Source organism: Stenella coeruleoalba, assembly GCF_951394435.1.
Source record: "Stenella coeruleoalba genome assembly, chromosome: 4".
NCBI lineage: Eukaryota > Metazoa > Chordata > Mammalia > Artiodactyla > Delphinidae > Stenella > Stenella coeruleoalba.
In genome coordinates, this window is record NC_137149.1 from 4,382,688 (window position 1) to 4,408,220 (window position 25,533).

Here is a 25,533-nt window from a genome sequence, read left to right on the forward strand (position 1 = left end):
GGTACTGGTGACGCCGACCCCGCCCGCGTGTCAGGAGCTGCTGTCAGTTCACTGAGGGAACTGTCCCCGAAAAATGCTGTCAACTACCCGCCAGCGACGGAAGGCCAGCGGCGGGCTCCGAAGCAGAGGCTCGGGTGCTGGTCTCCGTGCTGGCAACAGCCCAGCCTGGGAGGCCGTCCACCAGCTGCTCCCGAGGGAAACGGGGGCGGGGCCCTCCTGCTCCTCGACCGCTGTGCAGCCGCCAGCCTCCCAGGCCCGGTCACAGTCACTTCACCCACGGGCCCAGGGCCGCCGGGACGGCGTCTGCAGTGGCAGAAGGGGCAAGGCCGGCACCTCAGGGACATCTAAGCAGGGGCCTTCACGCCCCTCCCTTCGCTGTTCACTCGGCTGTGACACCACGGTTCCTGGGGACAGTAACAGGCCAGGGCCCCGCCCCCAGCTGCTGTGCACAGGGCAGCCCCGTTTCAGTCCAGCTCGACACCCCACCCTGCTTCTGCGGGTGAGGGCACTTGTGAAGCAGTTACGCTCGCAGGTCTTCAAAGAGCCACGACGACAGTAGGGCCAATGGTCGCCGTGGCCACGAGGCGCACCCCCGTGCAAGGAGCTGGCGGACGGGAGAGGTCCTGGACGCGGCAGCAGAGGGCACGCTCCTGTGACGTCTCCTGTCGCGCCCGCACACGGGGCCGCCCCGCCAGCCTCCGGCCCTGCCTCAGTGCCTCCGGCAGGGCGGCCGGCTGCCACCACACCGCCCAGCTGGGCGCCGGGCCAGACCAAGGAAGACGTAGTTCGGCCAGTTCAGCCAGGGAGGATGCAGACGCATCCCGGGAGGGCGCCCACCCGCTGCTCAGCCACGAGAGAACGCTCGGGGGCTTGCTGGGCACGAGGCACTGCTTTAGGTACTCAGCCCTGGGGTTCCCTTTACAGATGTCACCTCCAGTCGGGCTGGGGAAGGATTTCACAGACAACGGTGCTGAGGCAGCCGCTCAGCTAGCTGGGAAAAGTGAAGCTGACTCCTTCAGCTTTGGTCCTCGTCTGCAAGATGCATGCTCCAGAGATTTGCTCTACCTAACGCGGGAGAATATCTTTTCACTCTTGAGATGGAGAAGGCATTTTAAAAACGTGCCTACACATCCTAGAAACCAGAAAAAAGAGACGGGTAGAACACAGTTCGAATCCTCCCGTAGAAACCCACCTCTCCTCCGTGCTGTCGAGAGGCAAGTGCTCAGCTTAAGGACGGCTGAAAAAAAGGAGGTCTAAGCTTTCTGAGGTTGACCGTGGGTAACTGAAACCCTGGAAAGTAAATCCACGGTAAGGGTGGGCAGCTGTACATGAATTTATACATGTGATAAAATGACACAGAATTATACATACATATCTCATCAACACATATTTCCTGAGTTTGATATTGTACAGTAGTTCTAGAAGATGTAGACATGGGGTAAACAGTGAAGGGTTCATGAGCCCTCTCTGTACTATCTTTGAAATTTCCTGTGAATCCGTAATTATTTTGAAATAAACTATTTTTAAAAGTCAAAAAAAAAAAAGAAAAGAAAGGATGTCTAAGCTCATGCACAGGTCTAAAGGACCTTGTGTCAGTGTGACGTGGGCGACACCACAGCACCAGCAGCAGGCATCCCACGGGCTGGAACTGCCCTTCCGCAGCCATCGTCCAAGGAGACCCATGTTTAAGGACATCCACAGAAATGCTATTTAGAATACTGAACAAACACGAAAGGAACATTCTAAATGTTGATCCATGGACTTCCCTGGTGGCGCAGTGGTTAAGAATCCGCCTGCCAGTGCGGGGGACACGGGTTCGATCCCCAGTCAGGGAAGATCCCACATGCTGCGGAGCAACTAAGCCCGTGTGCCACAACTACTAAGCCTGTGACCTAGAGCCCGTGAGCCACAACTACTGAGCCCACATGCCGCAACTACTGAAGCCCACGTGCTCTAGGGGCCACGTGCCTCAACTACTGAAGCCCATATGCCTAGAGCCCGCGCTCCACAACAAGAGAAGCCACCACAACAAAAAGCCTGCACACCGCAACGAAGAGTAGCCTCCGCTCGCCACAACTACAGAAAAGCCCCTGCGCAGCAACGAAGACCCAGCGCAGCCAAAAAAAACAATTGATCCACAAGGAACCTGTTAAATTCATATAATAGAATCATACAGCTATAAAAATGACGCAGATCTATCATTACTGACATGAAAAGATGTCTGAGAAAAAAACCTATTTCTGAAGTCACAGAAGAGCAGGTATAGTACAACCCTTTAATGTAAATTTCTCTCTCTATATATATATCCATATATACATTCAGCTGTCTAGAATGGTGTTTTGCACAAATGTTAGAAGCTACCCTCTCAGGGTGATGGAGGTACAGATGAATATTCCTGTATACTTCTTTAATAATGCATCGATTTCTTTCTTACAGTCTACAGTGATCATGTTAATATACATACATGGAATTTTTTTTTTTCTTCAGAACAGAAAGATTAAGCTTTGTCTACCACCACAAGACAAAAACGGTGTGTTCTTTGCAAGGTTCAGGCAGTAGTTCCTAGGGGTGGGGATGCGGGGGGGTGTGGACTCTTTTCTCAGCAGGCCCCACCCATTTTCTTCTCCAGCAAAGCAGGCGCCAGCACTTTCTGCAACGCCTATAGGAAGAGCTAAATAACCTTCTTCTGGAACGATGTGACCTTGGCACACATAATTAAGAGGAGGCTGGGGTTCTTTATAAAAGAATCTTTGCTATGATAAATAAAGACAACCAACTGTTTTTTAAATTTTTTATTTGGTGTTAACTCCACAAGAAAACAAAAAACCAGTTACTCTGGTGTACGTGAAATCAGAACGATACAACCACGGGGGGAAAAAAAGAGCCCAGGAATGGAAAACTGATACTTCAGTGCTACGGATATGCAATGCGCTTCATACCACAGTGCGTTTCAGCGTTTTGCCAACTTTTTAAAAAATGCTTTTTCTTTGTGATCATCCATTTACAAAACTGAAAACCATACTTTCAGCTCTGTCGCTGAAAGCCTCTGGGCTTCAGCCACTTAGCTATGAAAACAAATAAATACATAATCTGTTAATCCCCTTGCCCGCTTATAATCCATTCCCATTCCCCCGTGGAAGGTGCAACGTCTTCCCACTGGCGTGTAGGGAAGGCTGCGCCTTGACCACCTGGAGCCCTTTCGTGATAAAAAGCAGCTGTCCAGAAATCAACTGAGCTAAAGGTTGTGTCTGAAATATATTTATTTGGTCTCGGCTACATAAGCAACGATTTCTAGGATGATCGTCACTGTAGTGATTTTAGGAATTTACAACTTCCAATTCTTTTTTGCCTTTGCTGTTAAATTATATTTCAGTGCAGATGCTAATCAATTTTTAGGAAGCTCTGGAAGAAAGAAAAATACATATAACCTTATAAAGTCTGTAAATAAATAACAGCAACATAAAACCTTACACGCGCACACACGCACACACACACAAACCCACTTTAAAGTGTCAAAGATGTGCTGTATAAAAACAAACCCTGACATGTGGTGAGACCAAACCCAACGGCCCATCAGGTTTCCCACAGTGAGGACAGACAGCGCCGGGGATGACTCCACAGCCCTGGATGGAGTTGTCTGTGTCATCAATTAAGAAAAAGGCAACAAAACCCAATGCTCGAAGCAAATGATGTATTTCTCAGCCAGTTCAGCTCCCAGCTAGTAAATTATGTGTTTACTGCCCGCCAAAATAGTGGCGAAGCTGTCTCACCCATATTAGACTTCCTGATGTCAGACATGCTAAACTGATGTCACACATTGTTTTTTGTTTTTAAAAAAACAATGAGTTGGTTAAAAAAGAAAAACAATTTTAAACGTTTAGGTTTTGCAAATGTTGCTCCTTCTAACTTCAGCCTGTTGCATGGCAGCGTGAAAGCTCAAGGAAGCAACCGTCACGAACGGACGGGACTGGATGAGAGGGACTGACCCCTGGGTTCCCGAGTGACACGGGAAAGCGGGTCCCATGAAGCAATCACACAGGTATGGGAGAAATCAGTACTCTACCCTCCGACCCGCCACACACAGAACTTGCCCAGAACATTCTCGCAAACACAAAATGAGATCTAAGCTACACTAAGTCACAGCCACAGGAGCAGCCCGCTGCAGCAGCCAAGGTCTCTCTGGGGCGCTGGGATGGCCTTTACTGCGTGCCAGACGTGTACAGTCTCAAGTTCTGGGGGCTGCGATTCAGTATCGGTCACCAGAAAAATCTCATCTGCAACTAAGGTCCTCATCGAGTATTGTCAGACGCACCGCAAATAACCCTGCGCGGCGCCCGCGGAAAATGTAACTGCAGCGTTAAGAGCAGGTCGGGGGTGCGCTCTCACCCCGCTTGGCCTCAAACGCTACCCCGTACCTCAAAGCCTTGGCTGCCTCAGGTGACAAGAAAGTCACAAACCATGGTATTGTCCATGATACTCTAGGGGGAACATCCTAAGAGAGAAAACACAGTATTTTGTAAGTCTCTAAAAAGCACACCCTTGTGGTTCCTACGTTAAATGTACATGAGATTTTACTGAATGAAGACCGGGGATGAGTCACCCATGCTGCCCTCTTGCCTTCAAGAAAGGCACTGATCCACTGCAGGGTAAGTATTCATATCCCAGTTCTTGGAGGACAAAGCCTAAATGTTCCAAAGCTAAAGTCTCTGAATAGCGGAAGTGGTTGCTGACACTGCGATGCTAGTAAGGTGATAGTGATGTGACTGCAGCTGGAAGGAAGGTAACTGCAGTGAAGATGCAAAAGGCAGTGATGCTTCTAAGACGAGCACATGCACACCCATTCTTGGTATGACAACACATCTAGTCTATTTCAAATAGCCAAGAATTTAACAGCTTGAAAAAAAAATCTTCAACAGGATAGCTGTCCTCAACTCTAAAATAAGCAAGAAGAGAAAGATAATTACTGATCTGAACCAGTTAATTGAAGAAGAAACCTTAGAAACCTAAGTTGTTGTTTTAGATGAACAGGCCTCACAAAAGGGTACTTTTCGCTCACATATCAATTTTTAAAAATAATTTGTACTACACTCTGCAGGTTTAGAGATGAGTTCGGGAAAAGAGCGCCTCCTCGCTGGGCTCCACCCACGCGCCGCCACCTTCCGAGCCCGTGTCCTCCGAGGCAGAGCTGGCACTGGAGTACATCTTTCTGCGGAAGCCGTTTGCTTTTGCTCCAGAATTTCTCTCTCCTGTGCACCTTGCTTCATAAACAGAAGACACCTAAGATGAAAGGAACAACTGTCAACAGGCCAAAAGCCAGTTATTTTTTCAAAAGGGCTATGTGAGACACTCTATATATGCAGAGATTAAGAAACAAATCGTTGATGTTTTCCAGTGGAGAGTTACAAAAATCTGAAGAGTTTTCCTGTTTGAAAGCAAAACAAACAAGCTTTCCTCCCTGATCTATACGCGATCCCAAGCCCTAATTCTCCATGTTCAACCCCTCGGACAAAAGGCTGCCGATGTCAGGGCTGGATGGAAACGAGTCTCTGAGCGGGGCCTCCACCGGGAGGACGGCACGGCCTTGCCCTGCTGGGGCTCCCGTTCCAGGGGAGAGGACAGCAAGCAGACCGACCAGCACAGCTTCCCAGCTTCCTGCTGCGCTGACCAGCTGGGGGAAGTGGCTGCCGGGCTCTCCAGACAGGAGCGGCGGGGCATCCCCGCCCGCGGCCGAGAAGCAAGCGGTACCACAGAAACAGCCAGAGCTGGCTTGGGACTTCGGGGCTGTGCTTCTGAGTTGGGGGTCCATAGGTATATGGCACCTTTGGGGGAGACTTCTGGCTGTGTGGGACTCTCCCCCACCCACAAGATGGTTAGCATCTCTGGCCCTCAGGACACCAAGTGCAAGTGGTAGTCCCTCCCCAGTCATAACACCTGGTGATGCGTCCCTGCACAGTAATTAGCAACATCCTCCTCCCCGCCACAGTGACTAGTAATTCTTCCCCCTCCCCCAGGTGACGAGCAATGCCTCCCTAGTCCCCCAGCCACAGTGACTAGCAAAGTCCCCCAAGCACCCGCCCGCCCCCATTTCCAGATGGCAGTACTGTCCCTGGTTGAGAGCCCCCGAGGAAGGAGGACGGAAAGACCACCACGCGCCTGAGGGGGGAGCAGAGGACGCAGGATCAGAGAGGCAGGCGAGGGCAAACACACACGGCCCGGCAGCGAGTGCGCGAGGGCGAAAGGCCATGGCGGTCGGCAGTGGGAGTCGGACTCAGGGCTGAGGGTCATGGCTCAGGTCTGCACTCGGGCTGTGGCTGTGTGGATACACGTTCTGAATCGTTACGGGCCTTTAGTTTTCTCTTCCGCAAAACAACAGCACCTACCTCCCGGGGCGGCTGTGAGACTAAACGAAGTAACCCTCGCGAGGCTGTCCTGCCTCACGGTGTGGGGAGAAGACTGCGGAGGGGAAGGCGGAAGCAGGAAGGCCAAGGCGAAGCCCACGGCGAAGCCCACGGCAGAGGTCCGCAGGGGGCGGTGACGCGGAGGAAGCGCGAACGATGGAGCCGGCTGAGAGGTGGGTGGTCAGCACGGGCACACGGACCGCGTGTGTAGGTGAGAGAAGGAGGAACGAAGAACGAGTTCTGGGTCTGGGGACTGACACCGGGGGGTGGGACATCCACGGAGATGGAGAGACGCTGGGGGACGCCCCCAAACGTCTGCCTCGATGTGCTCGGTCTGACAGGTCCACGGACACCAAGACCACAGGGCGCTCTGGGAGCAATTTCTCACGAGACTTCAACTGACAATGACAATCACACTGAGAAGCCAAGGAAGCTCCCTCCGACTCATTCACCTGCCTGCCTACCCGGGCGAGGCACAGGCCCTGTCCCTGCCCCAGGGGCTCACAGGCGGGGTGGGAGGCGGGCGAGCAGAAAGTGCAGTCAGCTGAGGGGCAGGAATGAGCACCACACTTTGATGGGGAAGAGGGCGACCACCCAAGGAGTTTAAGGGGAGTGACAGGGTCAGATTCGCATGGAGAAACTCCCTCTGGCGGCAGAGTGATGGACAGACTGCAGGGAGAGAGGGAAGCCTTGGCAGTAAGTGGGAGGCGATGCAGACCAAAGGGCCGCGGACGAGGAAGGCCACACCCACAGAGCTTGGTGACAGGGAAAGGCAGTCACAGGACTCCCAGACTCTGGGGGTTGTGGCGGCCGTTTGTAAGTTAGTAATAAGGAGGAGGACAGTCCACTTACCCTATTAAAATCTAACGGCCGCTCTCCGTTACTGGGCGCCTCCTTAGCATCTGGACGCTCTTCTATACCACTCTCTCCCCTGGTATTTGTGTAACATTCTTAGTCATTTTGAATGGAGAAGGGAAGAGGGAAAGGGGGGAAATTTCATTAAGACACAGTTACGAAACATACATTCTTGCTTCATTTTTCAATGAAAAGTCAGATCAATGAGGTCTACAGCCCTCTGGGGATTTTATGAAGTCACTAAAAGCAGACACGCTCAGCACCAGCCAGACAGGGGTGTACGAGGAGAACGTTAGGCCAGTTTAAAAACTCTTCTAACAAATTGTTCACGGAGTTAAAAAGAAAAACAAAAACCAAAAACACACGCCAGCATAACCATGCATTCTTGTTATCCCACCATGAGACATTCATTCAACAAATACGTACTCACACCTCTAAGTGACAGGCCCTGGGAAAACAGGATAAAAAGACCAGCAAGGTCCGAGCTCTCAAGCGCGTACGTGGTGTGGAGGGGGACAGATGATGCACCACGCGTATGTTCACAGAACAAGTGAGCAAAGGAATTTCAGACAAGAGGGGGCGCAACGGAGATAACAAAGCAGGGCAACATCCTCTGTTCCTCCTCAGCTCAGCAGCAACTAAGCCACCCGTGGAACAGGGAGGAGGAAGGTGGCTAGCGCTTTGACTGGGTAAGCGGCTCTCGGAAGGGGACAGGACTGTAAGCTGGAACTGGAAGGAATCAGATAAATCATTTAGTCTAAAGCTTCTCAACCCTGCTTTCGCATTCAAAGCGCCTGGGGAGCTTTAAGAAAAGTCCGGAAGCCCGGCCCGCACCTGAGATTCTGACTGACTTGGTCTGGGTATGAGCACTTTCTGAGAAGCTCCCAGGTGAGTCTGAAGCACTCCCAGGGCTGATGCCCACCGGCCTTAACCTGCACTGGCCCCCCAGTCACCTTAACTCCACGGAAAGGGTGTCAGGATTCCACCCCGGCCGCCCGCAGCAGTCACCGCGAGGTGCTGGATGAGCTGCGCGCCACCCCACGCGTCACAGCAGCGGCAGGGCCAGCTCCACGACCATGGGCCCTCCTGCCATCACCGGGGGCGGGCAAGCCTGGGCCCTGCTCGGCCTCCCACAAAAGGCTGTACTCTCCGTGACCTTTGGTCCTGACAGCCTCAGGCCCTCAAACTTACTAGTGTAGGTTCACGAAAAAACCCAGGCTCTGGGATTAGACAGACGTCAGTTGACTGCTGATGATGCTACTTACTTGTGATGGAACTTGGAGCAACTTATCGAACCTCTTGGAGCCCCAGTTCTCTCATCTCTAAAACAGGATCATCATTTGCCCTCGCAGATTTCTGTGCAAGTTCAGAAATCACCTGTGCGCAGCCTCAAGTTCGGGCTGGCACACTCACTAACACCTTCCACAGCTGCTACTAACGAAAGCCCTGGGCTTGGGGCCGGCCCGCCGCAGGACAGCTGGGGAGGACGCCCTGCTCTCCCATGAGGCAGGGAACCCCTCACCCTCACCCTCCCCCTCACCCTTTCTGGGCCGTCACCTTTTTCTCAGCTCACCTACCAAGCTCTCATCATCTCCGCGCCCCACCGCGTTTGGTCACCACTCGTACGAGGTGGGGAAGGTAACCATTTCCTTGGCTCGGATATGCCCATAGACGAAGCGGATCCCCCCCACTATTACCTATACTGTTTCCCTGCAGGGCTCTCTCTTTAAAACTCAAATAACACAAACACTTTTCTAAGTGAGCTTTCCAAATGTTCTGAATCCGGTGTATGAGCTCTGGAGACGGACACGTGGGACAGACTGTGGCACACAGCTGCGAGGCCCTTGTGGTCGGACTCCCTGCTGCCCACCTGACGTGCCCCTACCCCCGGCCCACGTGCCGGGCACACAGGGGCCACAGCGTGTGCAGTCCTGCTGCTGCCCCGGCTGGCGCTCCTGCCCGGACCGCGCCCCAGCCGCCAGGCGCTTGTGTCCTGACTCCCTCAGGTCCTGCTGAGAGGTGAGCTCATCAGGAGGGCAGGGACGACGCCTCTGCGTCCCCAGCCCCTAGAACAGTGCCTGGCATGAGGCAAGCATGCACGAAATATGTGCAGAGTCGGTGTGTGTGTGGGCACACAGCAGGGCGGGGGCTGGGCCTTCGTGCCGACGGGGCCCTCGCTGCCCCTGCTCCACGGCCACACTGCCTCCTCCTCCTTTGGGGCCGCCATCTCCTGACTCACAGGAGAAAGGGACAATCCTCCTTGCCCTCCTTCCCGGGGAGGCTGGAGCTCCCAGCTCAGACTCAGAGCTGCACAGGCTTCTCAGTAATCATCAGCGTGACGTCAGAAGTTTCTGGAGCAGGGACGAGCGTCGGCAGTCACGGCTGCTGAGTGGGTGAGAAGGCCACCTGCTTCCCGGCTAAGCTTCTGCTGAGTCTATGCCCCCACCCCACAGGCTGAAAGCACCACACTTCGTAACGGCACTATGAGGCAACCGTGCAAGGATTTAACTCACGGTCGTGAGTTCAAGGTCATTCAAAGGCCTGGTCACCACACTTATCCACTGAGAGTTTCCCTGCACGCCACTCCACAATATATAAAAAGCTGAATGGACTAACAACCACGTACAGCACCTACAAGGCACTGTATAGATAACCACGGACCTGGAGCTGACAGCTGAAGCGCATTCCTCAGAAAACGGGACAGAGGCTGCAGAGACAGCCCGCGACACAGAGATGGAGCCCCAACTCAGTGTGCTTGGAAGTCACCCCAAGCCGCCCCCCACCCTGGCCCTGCCTGCTCTGCCACCGCGTCCCTCCTTCCCTCTGGGTCCTTCCTGCGTGTGGGTGTCCTCTTGCTGCACTGTTCCAGGGTCCCCGGCCCTCGCCGCCTGCACTCCCATTAACTGCAGTTGGGACTCACTCAGCCAGTGCACTGGACTAGACTGAGGTCAAGGTCTGGTTTGCACTCCTATCACCCTGGTGTCTCCCGGGCACCAACTGCAGACAGCTGCTGTGGACAGCAAGCTTCTGGACCACAAGGAGACAGCCTGGACTCAAGCCTGAGCTGCATGGCTAGTGCCTGATTCTGGGCATTCAACTTGAGACTTAGCTTCTTCATCTGAAAACCAGGCTCTCACGGGGCTTGTATAAAAGACTGAAAGCACCTCGTAAGTCATGTAGAGCAACCCAAATACTAGCTAATGATGGAGGAACAGGCCTTTAATAAATGCTGTTAAATAAAAAAGATGCTGAAGGGCTTCCCTGGTGGTGCAGTGGTTGAGAGTCCGCCTGCTGATGCAGGGGACACGGGTTCGTGCCCCGGTCCGGGAGGATCCCACATGCCGCAGAGCGGCTGTGCCCGTGAGCCATGGCCGCTGAGCCTGCGCGTCCGGAGCCTGTGCTCCGCAACGGGAGAGGCCACAGCAGTGAGAGGCCCGCGTACCGCAAAAAAAAAAAAAAAAGATGCTGAAAATAAAGACTCTGCTCTATGCTCCCCTTATGACCCTTTGGGAAGGAGGAAGGCAGGGCTGGGGAAGCCGTTTCTTGTGCCCACAGAACAGAGAGAAGCAAACAGTCCCAGCCTCCCCCGCAGTCGGCTGAGGCCAGGCTGCGAGGGCAGGCCAGTGCAGGCGTCCGGAGCCCCCAGCGTGTGCAAGGCCCCACGGGCAGTGAGGGACATCACTGCTCCAGGTTAACTACAAATGAGCTGGGGAGAGACACACACTCGAACATGCAAATACTAACAGGAGACTGACCTGCCCCCAGGGCTCTGACCGGAGAGACCACTGACGAAGTGCTGTAGCTGACAGCCCAGGGGACCACGGAGGTCTGCACAAGCTCAGAGTCTTGAGCTGACCACTCGGCTGCCTCCTTAGTTCTCACTTCTCCCGACATTTCAGATCGGGATCTTTTTATAGCTTCTGAGTATGTCCACCTGGGCGGCTCACAGACTAAAATCATCTTCACCAAATCTGCTACTGCTCCGACGTCCGGTCTCCCCTAACTCCCTCCTGCTGTTCACTACTCACAGAAAGTCACCCAGCAAACTCCGGCATCCTCCACAAAACCTCTCGATGCTGTTCTCTATGCCCCCCCCACCCCCCGAGTGCCTCAATCCAGGCCTTTATCCTGTCACACCCAGATCACTGCAAGAGCCTAAGAACCCCAGCAGGGGCTCTGCAGTTTTTCAATCCCTTCCCCCCTCCATTCTGCTGCTAGAACTGTTTTAAAAACCACACCTGACGTGATACCCTCCAATGTGAACTCCTTTAAGTGGCCCTCTCCTCCTGCCTGTCCAACTCCGCCAAACTCAGCGCTCCCCCCGCCGCCCCCCGCCTCTCTCCAGCCTCAGCTACGACCCAGCTGGGCCCAGTGGGTCCCTGTCCCCGAGCCCGACTTGCCGCAGACCCTCGGCCTTTGCTCAGGCCACTCCTGTCACGGGGACTACCTCTCCCCAGCCCTCCCACCGGGGCCCCTCCTGCAGGCCCCCCAGAGCTGAGGACTCCCTGCTCCACCTCTCACGGGGGCTCCCCCTCTCACGGGGAGCAGGCACGGAGCCCGTCAGGGCCGGGGTGCCTCTCCGTAGCGTTTCCACGCCCCGCCCCTCCAGGCTGGGATAGGGGTTAAGGCAGGGTCCAGTCCTCATGCATCTCTGCGTCCCCAGTGCCTGACAAACGCTGGCCACATAGAATGTTTTTGGACTGATTTTTACAGCAAAAGAATTTACTGCTTTTAATGAATTAGACATCTGAGTGGATGAATCAATGACCTAACGCAGGTCTTCTTACCTTCACATTCTGAGGCAGGAAAAAGAGGAGAGTACAAGGCTTTTTCCCACCAGGTCTGTTTTTCTTGACTTCTATTCATTCCTTGTACATCAGTGTTCAATACAGGAAACTGTTTAGATCAAACCAAATATAGACAAAGTTCACAAACTTCCAAAATAAAGGGGAAAAAATTCAAGCGTTATTAACTATGGACTACAAACCCAGGATTTTTTAACTGGTGAGGTTCTTTTTGACTTTTTGTTTTTACTGTTCTAGACAAGGTGAATACAGAAAGCCAACGTGTTCATAGCATACAAAGGAAGTTTTTCTTAAAAACACTTATATTGCAAATGGAATAAAAAGTCTTTTCAAAAACCACAACAAAACTCTTACGAGGCAAAACCATAAGGAAACAGCCTCAAATAAGGCAAGTTTTTAGATTCTGGAAGTACAGAGATAACGGGGTGGCTAGTGTGAGGTGCTCGAGAGAACGTGAGGAGGACCCTCTTCTCCTTCACACACTCAGGCAGGAGGGAGTCAAAGAAGAAATGGGACAGAGGAAATTTTATAGGCAGAGTTACCAACCTAATGTCTTTATAACAATTAGCTGCTTCGATGAGAACCAGAAGGAAGTTGAGACTAAAACCAAGTAATAACACTGATAGTAATTCAAATTCAACACAGGAAACAGACATCGAAATGAGAGGAGGGCAGGACTCCTGAGAGCAGGAATGACCCCGTACTCCGTGCACATCCACAGCCCTGGCAGAGGGGAAGGCGCTCACGCCCACCCCTCGCTGGTGGAGCTCTCAAGTCCCAGCTGGACGTGCCCACCTGTCTGGGCAGCAAGGACTAGATGCAGTGTGGCTGTCACGCATGATCGAGGAGTGTCCTCGTGAGCGGTCGTCAGAAGACGTGGCCAGGGGCAGCCACCCCGGGGACATCCTGGTATTGCTGGGGTCTTCCACGCTGCTGCCTCACTGTGCCTGACAACAGGCCCTGCCAGGCTCAGTAAGGCCTGCTTTCGGCATCTCTGTAACTCCCATCACCCATCCCAGTCTCAGGAAGTGTCTGCTCGATGCATACGACCTGTACACACTGCATACACCTGTGCTTCAGGAGACATTTCATTACATGTTCAAGTTCAAAACCTGAACTGTCTTACAACCGATGATCTTCAGTTCTCTAACAGGATTTTGTTACTCTCCTAAACAAAGTAAATTATTTTACTTTATCAAGAACTTTTTGATTCAGTAATGTGTGATTTTTATTACTCACTAAACGGGAAATGTATTTCAGATTCTGATTTTCATGTAACTTTTCAGAAGTACCCCTCAATTAGAAACTGAAGAATTGTGCTGTCTACCCAGAGTGGTCAGTTAACCTTCACCATTTTCTCCTGCAGTATATTCTAACAATAAAAATTAGTAAACCTATTAGATAAACAGATAGCAAGGGCAACAGCGACAACAAGGCCAGGGTTAACGCAAATGAAGCCAGCAACATGCCAGGTCTGTAGTTAATTCAAGGTTGACTCCTGCGTCTGGCACATAACTCACAGCACTATGAGGCCCTTCTGGAAAGGCTCCGCCTTCTCTCCAAGGCATACCTGTCTGCGAACAGATTACTTGGTGCTATCCAGGAGGAGCAAGGATGGCTCCCTGGACAGAAGTCTCCCGATCGTCCCCAAGGCACTATCGAAGAGAGATGGATTTGAAGGTAACAAGTTCCTATTTGAGAAGGAAAGTGTGTGGGGCAGGCTGAGGAAGGATCAGTGTTTTATTCATGTGAGTGCTGTCAGACTGCTTATCTTTAATCCTTTCTTGAGATTGTGCAAGTGAGGTAAAGAGTAAGAAAGGGGGAGAATTCACCGGGACAGACAGGATGCGGTGGGAGAAAGCAGGCTGGAGGGACCGAGGTGTAGCCGGGGGGCTGGGCCAGCATGAACAGCAGGTGAGACACAGGCAGGACCAGACGTGTGTGAGCACAAGGCAGCAAGCGCACCTTACTGATCTTCACACCTCCAGGAACAGGGCCTGGCACAAAGCAGATACTCCAGGTCTGCTGGCCTCAAGAAAAGGCTCCCCCTGGCCAAAGTCCCTGATTATCTAGCACACCACTTTCTCTCTCCCTCCCCTGCTGAAATCACTGTTAGACCATGCGGACTCTGGCATAGTTTTAGGATTTTTTCTGCATCCTCCATTTGAATGTCAATTCCAACAGCAAGGACTTATTTTTCCTGTTTTCTGTTACACCGAATACACATTATGACATCTTTCCACTTAGCTATTTCCAATTTTTAGGCTGCAAAAGATAACCAGGCTTTGCTTAAATAATGTCTGTTTAATGTATTAATTCAACTTCTGACTTGGTTGAGAATGAAAAGCATGAAGAAAGAATGGAAGAAGTGGAAAACGGACCAGAACACAAGCTTGGGCGATCCAGGCGCACCTCTGCCTTAGCAGCGCTCTCCCGCTCCCTCCGGGTAGCTTCTTGGCTCACGTGCCACCTGGGAGCCCTTCTTCAGTGGTACCTTGGCAAGGAAGCCTGCCCTTACTCCGCATTTATCATGGCAAACCCCTCCAAGCACTCCCATCCCACCACGTCCCTTATCCGGCTCTTCTTTTCCACAGCATTGGGATTCCAACATACTGTGTAACTTCATATTGTTGATTGAATATACCTCCACAAACGCAGGGGTCTTTGTCTATTCCTTTATTAAACCTAGCACCTAGAATAGCGCCCAGACATAGTAGGCTCTTAATAAATATTTAATGTATGAATGAAACAGTAAAAAAAAAATTAAAAAAAGAGAGAAGAACATGAACTTAATCCAGAAAGGCTTATCAGAAACGTCTTTAGCCACAGATGTAATACTCAGAAATTCTTTAGAAGGTGAAAGTTAGGTAAAGGCTCACTGCTTTAAATGCTCACTAGACAGTCCTAGTTCTGGTGAAGAGAAAGGTGAGTTCTGCTCTGGGAACAGAGCACTGAACAGTGCCCTCTGACACAGTCAGCTCTCAGTTATTTGCCTCACAAAAGGAAAAGAAAGCCTCCTATAATAAGCCTTGTTCTTTGGAAAAGGAGAGAGAAAATGTAAATGAAGAGATACCCTGTGCAACGGAGACCAGTAAGGGACACTGCTGTCCTAAGTTTTCCTTTACTGACAGGAAGTGCCCCATTCTGGAAGGAACTTGGGCTCTGCCCTTACACTGGGGTCTGGGGCAGGCATCCCACCCTCTGGGCCTACGCGCCCGTAGCCGCCACGGCGGGGATAAGCCCATGGCGGCAAGTCACTACAGGCATTCAGTAGGGTAGTGGTGGCACAGCAGTGGGCACAGAGCCAGCACAGCGGGGCTGGGACCGAGCACCCTCCCCTCAACAGAGCGTTCCAACTCCCCTGGCACACTCCTCGCGGGAGGCCTCCTCTGCTGGACTGGACTATGGTTTCCCGGAGACAGGGCGGGGCCTTCTACTGCTTCTCTGCGCCTTAAAGCGCACGACATGGAGGCAGCAATCAAGCAGATGACACAGAGAACACTCTTGCACAAACTCACGCACAAATAACGGACGCCTGGCGCACTGCTCCTCGGCTTTTAGCTCCTACTTCAGCAGCCACGACCTAAACGTTGGCAGCTCCCCTGCACACGTGAGAAATTTCAAGCCCCTCTACCTTCGTGCGCGCTGTTGCTTCTGCCTAGAGCGTCGTGCCTCCTCCTTTCTGCCCTGGATGCTCAGGTACGTGCAAAAGCCCTCCTCAACTCTCACGGGCTGGGTCGGTTCTCCTCTGCGATCCCACGGCACCCTATGCTCACCCTCCCCAAGCCACCCACCATGTTACCCAAACAGCCTAAAAGATAAGGAGCTGGCTAGGAAATTTTGGTACATCCATACAATGGAATAATATGCAGAAAATAAAAAAGAAGGGTGATTATAATAAAGTCATTTCAGTTAAAAAAAAAAAAAGTAGGAGGAAACATACGTGAACAGGTATTTGCTCTCCAAGCACACAGTATCCTCGGAGGATACACACCGGGACCCACACTCATGGCTGCTGCTGGGGAGGGACCTGTGCACTGTGTACATACCCTCCTGTAACTCCTGAATTTGAACCACAGGAGTGAATTACCTAGGTCAAGGAAAAGAAGTGATCTGTTTGCCAACTGGTCTTCAGTACTAGACTGAACTCTCCCTCTCCCAGGGCAAGGTCAGTGTCTTGTTCATCCAGGTCACTTACCTTAGCGATGGGCACAGAACGTGTAAATGTTTAATAAATGTTTGCTGAACTGAACTCCACTAAATTTTTGAAAAGGATCATAATTCATGTTGCCGGGTACAATTCTATTAGAAATCCTACCTTCTAGACCACTTGCACTGAAACAGATTGGCAGCTAGTGACTTAAAACAGAGCTTGGCCCTCTGTAAAGACTGCCCTCACTCAGGAAAGGAGGGGAAGACGACCCTGGCAGGAGCTCCCCAAGACCGACAGGTAGTGTGAGAGAGTGAAAAGGCACAGATTCTGGCCCCAGCCTGTCCTTTCAGGCCACCCTCAACCTTTCTGTACCTCAGATGAATCTCTGAAGTTAGCTCCAACCTGGCTCTGAACTGTAAGCGATTCTGCTGAGAGACCAGGGCTGTGAGGACCGAGGACAGCTAGGATATCGGACAACCTCAGTGTCCTCTGAGGACTTTACTGGCAGCTAAGACCTTTCAAGACAACCCAGAATTCTGGTAACACATAAGTACGTCAACGTACTAGAAAGCTAAGGAACATGGTAATGGTATGATGCAGAATCTCACTCCTTTCTTCTTTTTCTTTCTTCCCAATCTGGAACCAGGTGAAATACAAAGTACATAAAGGAATTTTTAAGGAAGAAAAGTGGGGCAATACACAAACAGATAAGACCTAACAACATTATTTTTTGTTGTTGTTCTGAGCAGTTCAGACTTCAGCGTTTCAGTGGGGTTCAACTCATGTCTAAACATCCCCAGGCCAGCTCATGGGAGCACTGACTCTCGAGTTGCCTCTGGGGCTTCCGACCATCACATGCACTCAGGGCCACACGTCAGCACCTAGCTGACAAATGAGTAAGGCATGACCTGTATCCATAAGGCGCTTATAATCTAATGAGGAAAGTACATCGATGACTCATGAAAAAGGGCAAATGCAATTAAAAGAAGAGGCATAGAGCACATGAAAATTAAAAGAAGGGAGAAATGATTTCTGATGCAGGTGGGGATGCAGCAGGGGAGAGAAGAGGAATGAGGGATGCGTCGGTGGGAGACGTGGGAGCCTGAGGGAGCCTCATGGTACCAGTGGGACTGAGCCATGTGAAGGGGGGTCGGAGTGTGCGGGGGTGGGGACAGATGGGAGGAAGGGCGACACAGCTGCTCTCCAGCCACAGGTGGCCTGACTTCTAAACACCTCCAACTGTCTTCTTAAAAGCTGCGCCTGGAAAAAGGCCAGGCACTGCTATACCAAATAATGGCTGCAAATGGGCAGAGCACTGTGCTTTTTCTGTGAAACAGGTTATTGCCTTAAGTGTTATCTCTTGTACACTCACTCAGTTTAACCTCGAATCACTTCTTAGGAACAGTCAAATGGTACAATGACTCCCATTAACAAAGCTATTACTATTAACCTCATCTGATAGGCTGACCCGTATCATTCATGTAACCTCGGGAATAGGTACTTTGTATAAAGCAAAGTCCACCTGTACGGGTTTTGTAGAAGCTATTTTGTTGCATTTGGATTGTGGCTTAATTTTTACATGTTCCACGACAAATTTTAGAGAATTCTGTAGAGATGTAATTTATTTTACATGTAAAACATAAGTTTCAATAAGCTAATCAGTGTTTCAGAGACAATTAGACAGGCTTCCTATGTAAAGAAACCCTTTGCTGCCACTTCTGAAGAGCAAAGGACTGTCTGAAGAGTAAATAGCGACTTCTGGATTCATCAATTTTTGAAAGCTGGAGCACTTATATGCCAGGCTTTGCTTTAAGCATAGTACGTGCACCTTAAGACAACACGGAAACATCTCATATCCTGATTTATTTAAAAATGTCTTTGCAGAAAATGTCTACTGTCCAGTTCAAATTTATGAATATCAAATCCACGTTAAGTCCTTCTGTAAAAATCCTCAGAATGCTAAGTTTTAAGACATTTAAACTAAATTCCCAATAATTTAACCCTATCTTTCACTGTCTGAAATGACTGTTCTTTAGAATTAAAGTCTGATCAAATGCTTTTACCAAATACCAATACACACTGACACATACCTCTTCCAGCTGTCCTGAAGAAACTGGATTATCTTCGTAAGCAGGGAACTGACAACCTGCTTTGCAACTGCAAAAATTATTAATTTCTTCTTCACATTGTGCCATTATTTTACAATTTGCTTCTGAGCTTTCTAAATCGATTTCCAGAGACTCATTCAGGCTACATTCCAAACACTGATTCTGCTTTCCTACTGGCAGAATCCCAGCTGATTCCTCCTGGGAATCAAGTGATGTTTGAGCACTCTTTTCCATTCCAGATTTTTTTAACCTGGGAAGGAATTTTCCAGACTCAAGCTCTGATTTTCCATAGTAATGGCCTTCCTTCTCTGCATCTTCTTCCAGTGGTTTGAGATCTGCCTGTGGATCTTCAAATGCATCGACTTGAGAAGGAATGGGGATGTTTGCTTCATCTTTTTCAGATTCAAATTCTGACTCGCTTCCTCCTCCTGGGGACAGTTCAGATGCAGAAATTGGGCGAAAGTGAGTCCTAGGAGAGATCCGAATAGCCCTGTATTGTGTTCTGTCAACGCCGCATATCCTGGGGTGGAGAACTTCACTGTCTGAATCAGAGCAGAGGATTGATTTCGGTTTAAAACTAGGACTGAAAGATGCAATCCCTTCGGGTTCAAACGAACATTCTACATGAAGAACTTGTGAAAATGGATTGCTTAAGTCAAAGGAAGAGAATGAATATTCAAGTCCAGGATCTTCAACTTGAAAGTTACCACAAGCTCCTAATAAGTCTTCATGGAAGATAAAAGAAAACCCCTTATTCAATCCGTTTTCCCCACTCTTCGGCTGGTCATTCTGTTCAAATGACACGAAGGGTTTCCATAACTGCCTGTGACCAGGAGCAAAACTGTTTCCTGGGGTCATAAAGACATCTGTACCAGCTATTGTCACCACGTCGGAAGCTGCACACTGTAACAAACTTCCTTTTGTGTGACTGGGTGGTACTACTGCCCATTCCCCATCGCTATTAAAGGTTTTGAGCTCTCCATAAACTCCTCCAAGAATGAACGAGTTCTCTTTATCTTGGGCCACATCCCAAGGTTTAGAGGGGGTAGTATAGTCACCACCATCCACCTTTGATAGCTCACCGGAAACAAAAGCTCTTTTCTCTGGGTTCTCCTTCTGTCCCTCCCACAGATGATATTCTGATCTCTGCACAGCCTTGTTAGGCTCCTGGAGGGGCTCCATTTTAGCTTCAGCATCCAAACAGCAGCAGTAGTTATTTACATCTGTCGAAAACAACTCATCCTCGATCCTTTCTACTTCTACCACAGCTACAGAATTGCTATCTGCCATCTTTGTCCAAATGTTTTTAATAACCCCTGAGCTGTAGCCATCTCCACGTGGGCTGCTTTCACTACATACCTGTGTAGTCTCAAAGCTTTTGTTTTCCGTTTTTTGTTCTAGCTGAATACCACAGACAGATTCTAGCTTGGATTTTTTTTGGAAAACTAATGTCGGAATTTCTCCTAAAGTTCTACTGTTCTGCTGGCAAGTTTCATCTTGCAAAAAATCTAGAAGTTCTTCATCTACATAATTTGACGAGACTCTAGGAACTACGTAATTCATATCGTCTGCGTTAAACTGTGTGGATTCTTCAAACTGAATGTTTAATGTCTCATTGTCTGAACGTGTTTCTTCTGAATGGGACCATGGACTACAAGTTCTTGTTGAAAGATTAGAACAGTGTTCATTTTCTTCAAAGGCACTATTTTTGGTCCATATTAGTAATCTAGACTGTGTTTTTCCAAGCACATTAGCACTAGAATCTGTATTTTCATTTCCCAAGTTGAGTGTTTCAAAAGAAAATGGTAAAACAGAATTACTGCATTGCACTTCAAACACTGAAAAACAAGAGTTTATACCAGATCCTTCATTAATATCTGAGAAGAGCTCTTGATTGCCAGCAAGCAAATGCGGATTGAGCACTGTGCTGTCTAAGATCGGGGAGAGTCTAATTGGAGAATCTCCTCCAAAACTCTCCCCGTCGGCATCGCCAGAGCTGGATGAACAGCACTCCCAGAACTGAGCCAGACTGCCAAGGTCTTGCAGGAATAAGCCCTCAGCACCCACAGAGCTGGTAGAATCTGTCCATATTGCACGTTCCCCTTGCAACTCCATTCCATCTAACACTATGCAACATTCTGCCTCAAAATCTGTCTTCTCTTTGCTTTTCTGTCGAATCATATTCAGAATCCGACTTTCTCCTTGCGTTGTTTCTGAGGCACCAGGATCCAACATGGATTGGTCAATGTCCACTTCATAGAAGTGTGTTAATTCTGATAGATGAATGTCATCCAAGTATCTGCTGTCCTCCGGTAGAGGACAGAATGAGGTCCCCGTGAGGTCAATATCCTCATTTATAACTGCAGGCATTTCTACAAAATGACCATCAATGAAAGTACCTGCTGCGAGGTATGTTTTATGAATATTATTGTTGCTGATACGAAGACCATGCACTGATTCAGACAATTCTTCTACTGCTTCTGAGGTCAGATCACTTGTATCTTGCCTGTTTCGGTATGTGGTCTCTAGTTTACTTTTCCTGCTCAAAGGAACAAAATACTCAGCAATCGGTTCGGTGTACCACAGCGGCTCCTCTTTGTACTCTCTGTCGGCTCTGCTCTCCAGGTACAGGTCTCTCCCTTCGGTGCTGCCGGCGTCTTTCCTGCCCATCTCCTTCAGCGGCCTTTTAGCCCGCTTGCACAGCTGTTTGGTGGAGCCGCCGCTGCTGCTGCTGCTGCTTCCGGCATGCACGCTCCTTTCCGCCTTTTCGCCATGCTTCAGTGAAAGCCTGCTCTGCCCATTCCGCCCTTTTCTGCTTCGGATTTCTCGTGTCTTGTGTCTCACTTTCACACACTTCGTGGATGCTTTTAATTCTCCCTGATTACCACTTGAGCTCGAGCCTCCTTCGCTGGAGCCGGAAGACCAGGAGCGAGGGCGCATCTTTCCTTCAGGCTTATGTCGGATTTGCTTTTTGTACAAAGCAGGCTTCTCCTCACCTGTGCCACTCCTAAATTTGTTCTCCTTCTCATTTTGACTCTTGCTCTGGGTTTTCTCGTGCACAGTGGTGGGCATGTCGCTGCTTCTCTCCTTGATGAGCTCACCTTCGCTGTTGCAGTCCTTCGGGGAGGACGTGTCTGTGCTAGCTGGTGGGGCTGTGGACGATGAAGAAGAGCTAGGGTAAGAACAGACTGTAGACTTGTTCCACACAGTCAGGATTTCTTGCAGGCAAACTGGTTTCTCAGAAAGTGGTGGAAATGCTTCATAGTACCTGAAAAACAAGTAGAGAGTTCAAAAGTGGGCGCTCAGACGTATCAGATGTAGTAAAAACATCACCGATCAGAGAAACGGGATATTTCATTTCAATAGAGTCAGTGTTTACGTCACCCATGAATTAGTAACTTCTTAAAAATTAATAATACCGTAAAATATACTTTATACTTAGTTCTATGGATCAAGCACCCTTACATTCAGCAGTGAGATAAGCACTATAGGAATATTTAGAAAATACGTTAAGATGACTTTGATCTTTAAAATTTGGATTTTCATAAGTCACTAGTTACAAATTAATACAGTGGAAAGAATGTAATATTTTGATACGAAATATCTGAATTTGAATCTCAGCTCAGTCATTTACTATGCTTGTGACTTTAAGCTAATCATGTAATGTCTTGGTCCATTTCCTCACCTGTAAGATAGTGATACTATGACTTACCTCACAAGGCTGTTATGAGCACTGGAAACAAATGTAGGTGAAAAGCTGGATAGCAAAGCAGTCGAGGGCATGAGCTCTGAAGCCACACTCCCTGAGTTTGAATCCTCACTCTGCTATTGCCTAGCTATGTGACCTTAGGCACGGTCCTTAACCTCTCTGTGGCCTAGAAAACGGGGTAATTATAGTATCTATCTCACAGAGTTGTGAGGAGTAAAGGAATTAACATGCGAGATGAGTCAGTGACTGTTATTATCGAATCTTTTCTCAGGAGGCAAGTGCAATGCCCAGCATTAAGCAGACCCTCAGAAATGGCAGGTTTCTTGGAATTCAAGTGTTCAGAAAAGGGGATGCTGGTGAGGCCTAGAACAATCAGACAAAGCGGACCACAGCTGAGCCTTGATGTTCCAGCTACGCAGCGGTCTGGCGAGTACTGTGAGGCACGGGAACCTGTGTGAGGACACGAAGATGCTGTGCCTCGTCAGACCAGCAACCACTGGAAACACACGGCAGGAAAACCAGGGAGGCTGGCTTCAGAGGGCTTCAACAGGAAAGAAGCGTTTTCAGTTTGCTAGGAAACTGGTAGCCACTGAAGATTTCAGAGCAAGACAGACTGACAAAGGAAGACTCGAGAGTCAGGATGGCTACCAAAGTGGGGGTCATTCTAGAGGCAAGTCAAGCTCACACATGAAGTGATAAAAGGCCAGGTGTTCAAAGGGCCTATACTTGACTCTCCTTTTCAGTCTAGACCAGAGCTGTCCAATAGAAATATATTATGAGCTTCTTAAGTACTTTTTAATGTTCTAGGAATCCCATTAAATGGGAAAGAAGAAAGTGAAATTAATTTCAATAATATATTTTACTTAACCAAATATATCCACATTATCATTTCACATGTAATCAACAGAAAAAACTATTAATATAGTGTTTTACATTCTTTTTAAATGAAGTCTTTGAACGCTGATGGGTATGACACACACGGCACCTCTTAGCCTGAAACAGCCACATCGCAAACGGCCAACAGGCCGCACATGGCTACGGCTACCGTGCTGGACAGCACAGCAACACAACCAAGTACTCTTTTTCCCTTAAGATTTAGAAGTTGAGAAGATTCAAATAAAATGTATAATAAGGAAGTCTCCTTACAATGCTGTCAATTTAAATATGAACCATCTACAAACAAAGACAGAAAAGCATCTTTAGGAAACAAGTCGGACAAGGTCAATGACTTGCCCAGTTCCTTCTGTAATCAGCAAGGGGAACTTGGCTTCCTTGTGTATAAAACAAGGACAAGCCTAATTGCTTACAGCTGTCTCAAAGGACTGGTGTGAATTTCAAAAGTGGTATATGAATGGACCATAAATGGCCTTGTTTGTGTCATTCCGTGAATTTCACAAATATTGATTCAATATGCGTGAAAAAGATAAGACCTTCTTATTCACCTTTGAATTCTCAGCGTCAAGCACACAGTAAGTGCTCAATAAATTCCTGAATTATAAAATATCAAACTAAATAGCATATGACAAACAAAAAACTGTAAACCATGTAGCAGTCATTTGTCTGATTTTAACAAACACATGCTTTATTACTGAATACAATCTTACATACATTTCCACTTGATCCTTTGCTGTAGGGGATAATTCTGCCTCTGGAGAGGGAGACCCCTCTAACTTTTTGTGAATCTTCTCTTCTGTTATGAAACAAAAATTCAGAAAGATTTGTCTTATATTTAGTTAATAAATGCTCCTGTCTTTTTCTTAAGTAAATTTAATCAGAAATTACATAGGCTTTTGTGGCTTTAAAAGAACTCTACACCAGTTTATCTTTTTAATAAAAATCTATTTCTTAAGTGTGCCAGAGGGAACTCTGGCTAAACCACATTAACTTTGGGCTGAGAACGGAGAGAGGTTCACCTCATCACTGACAGAGGCTCTAGAGGCACTTAATTAAGAGAATGAAATTCCCTGTGTACTTATTAATTACACCAGAAGGAGAGAACACCTGTTTAGATTCCAAAAATATTTTCTCACAAAATTCTGCACTCACCGACTTTATACTGCCTCATCTTGACTAACACTAATCTGTAAAGAAAGTTATTACAATTAGCTCTCTGTTACTTAACATCTAGGTGAGGGCTATGTTTCAACTAAAATAGAAGCAGAGGGCTATACTCTTAGCTTAGCTCATGATACTGCCCTCAGATTAGAAACAAATAAATTGTGCCCTTATTAAAAAGAAGGCTCGGGCTTCCCTGGTGGTGTGGTGGTTGAGAGTCCGCCTGCCGATGCAGGGGACGCAGGTTCGTGCCCGGGTCCGGGAAGATCCCACATGCCGCGGAGCGGCTGGGCCCATGAGCCACGGCCACTGAGCCTGTGCGTCCGGAGCCTGTGCTCCGCAGCGGGAGAAGCCGCAACAGCGAGAGGCCCGCGTACCGCAAAAAAAAAAAAAAAAAAAAAAGAAGGCTCAAGGCTTGGTGGGCAGCACAATGACCATGAGGAGGACATGTAAAATAAAGATCCTTCACTTTAATAGGTCACTCTTACTCTACGGGCTTGCAGGAAAGTTGAGAAAAGCAGCTGTGAGGGTTCACGCATCAAAATGACTCAATGAGCTTGTCAAGCCTGCCTTTCCAATAACTTCAAGAGTAAAGGCAAAAGCTCCTTCCAAACCTAAAATAATTAGCTGACACCTTTGCAGGCCCTGAAGTCAACAGGCAAATATTAACTTGGGGGGTGGGGGGGAGGAGAAGGATGGGAAAGGTAAGAGATTATTGCTCCAGATCCCTGAGCTTCGGTTTGAAGACAAACACAATGAAACGTCTCCTTTCCATGAGGGCACTTGTGGATTAAGTCATCCCTTTGAGGGCAGGGATCTATCGACCAGTGATGGCTGTGGAATGACCCAGAAGCCACTCACAGCTAAAGACAGAGCGTGACACTGGCCTGGTGACACACTGAATACAAAGACTTTGCTCCTGTTGCCTCTTCTTTCTGATCAATTCCAAGATCTGGTGGCTCTACCCACTGTGCGGGGATGGCCCTTGGAGGCGGCACCCTCACCTTGCTGGCTCTGCAGGTCCTTCAGCCTGGAGCAGAGCTCCTCCACTAAAGTCTCGATACCAGAGCTCTGCGTGGGAACAGAAAAGCACATAGTTTACTGCCAGGTATGTAAGAGTCAGGTATTTGTACACTTTTGTCTTAATATAAAAGCTTTACAAATCTTCCATGTTTCAAAAGAAACACATTATGAATATTTAAATGAAGAGTTTAAAAACTATAGGAGTTTAAAAACTTCTAGATTGTCTTAATATAAAAGCTTTACAAATCTTCCATGTTTCAAAAGAAACACATTATGAATATTTAAATGAAGAGTTTAAAAACTAAGAGTTTAAAAACTTCTAGATTCAATTTAGTATACGTATTTTACTAACAAAGTATATTCACCGGCACTTACTGATAAAATGTGAAAATACTAATGTACCTTCCAGAGTAGCTTCTGTCTTCCC

At 48.7% G+C, this 25,533-nt stretch overlaps 1 protein-coding gene across 4 annotated transcripts in view; it reads right to left on the bottom strand.

The window, feature by feature from the left end:
- Positions 1 to 2,390: 2,390 nt before the first annotated feature.
- The window catches only part of KIAA0232, a 92,508-nt gene continuing 69,365 nt past the window's right edge, over positions 2,391 to 25,533 (bottom strand). For 2 of the 4 annotated variants that reach the window (XM_079919914.1, XM_079919911.1), the window contains 7 exons: positions 25,088 to 25,154; positions 23,637 to 23,718; positions 18,302 to 21,587; positions 12,041 to 12,149; positions 7,251 to 7,348; positions 6,381 to 6,564; positions 5,120 to 5,277 (listed from right to left, as the gene is read on the bottom strand). In XM_079919914.1, the coding sequence (XP_079776040.1) occupies positions 5,261 to 5,277; positions 6,381 to 6,564; positions 7,251 to 7,348; positions 12,041 to 12,149; positions 18,302 to 21,587; positions 23,637 to 23,718; positions 25,088 to 25,154 (3,843 nt within the window). In that variant the 3' untranslated portion in view covers positions 5,120 to 5,260. Of the gene's footprint in view, positions 5,278 to 6,380; positions 6,565 to 7,250; positions 7,349 to 12,040; positions 12,150 to 18,301; positions 21,588 to 23,636; positions 23,719 to 25,087; positions 25,155 to 25,533 lie in introns of all 4 variants that reach the window. The other 2 variants (XM_079919912.1, XM_079919913.1) reach the window with 2 other exon arrangements.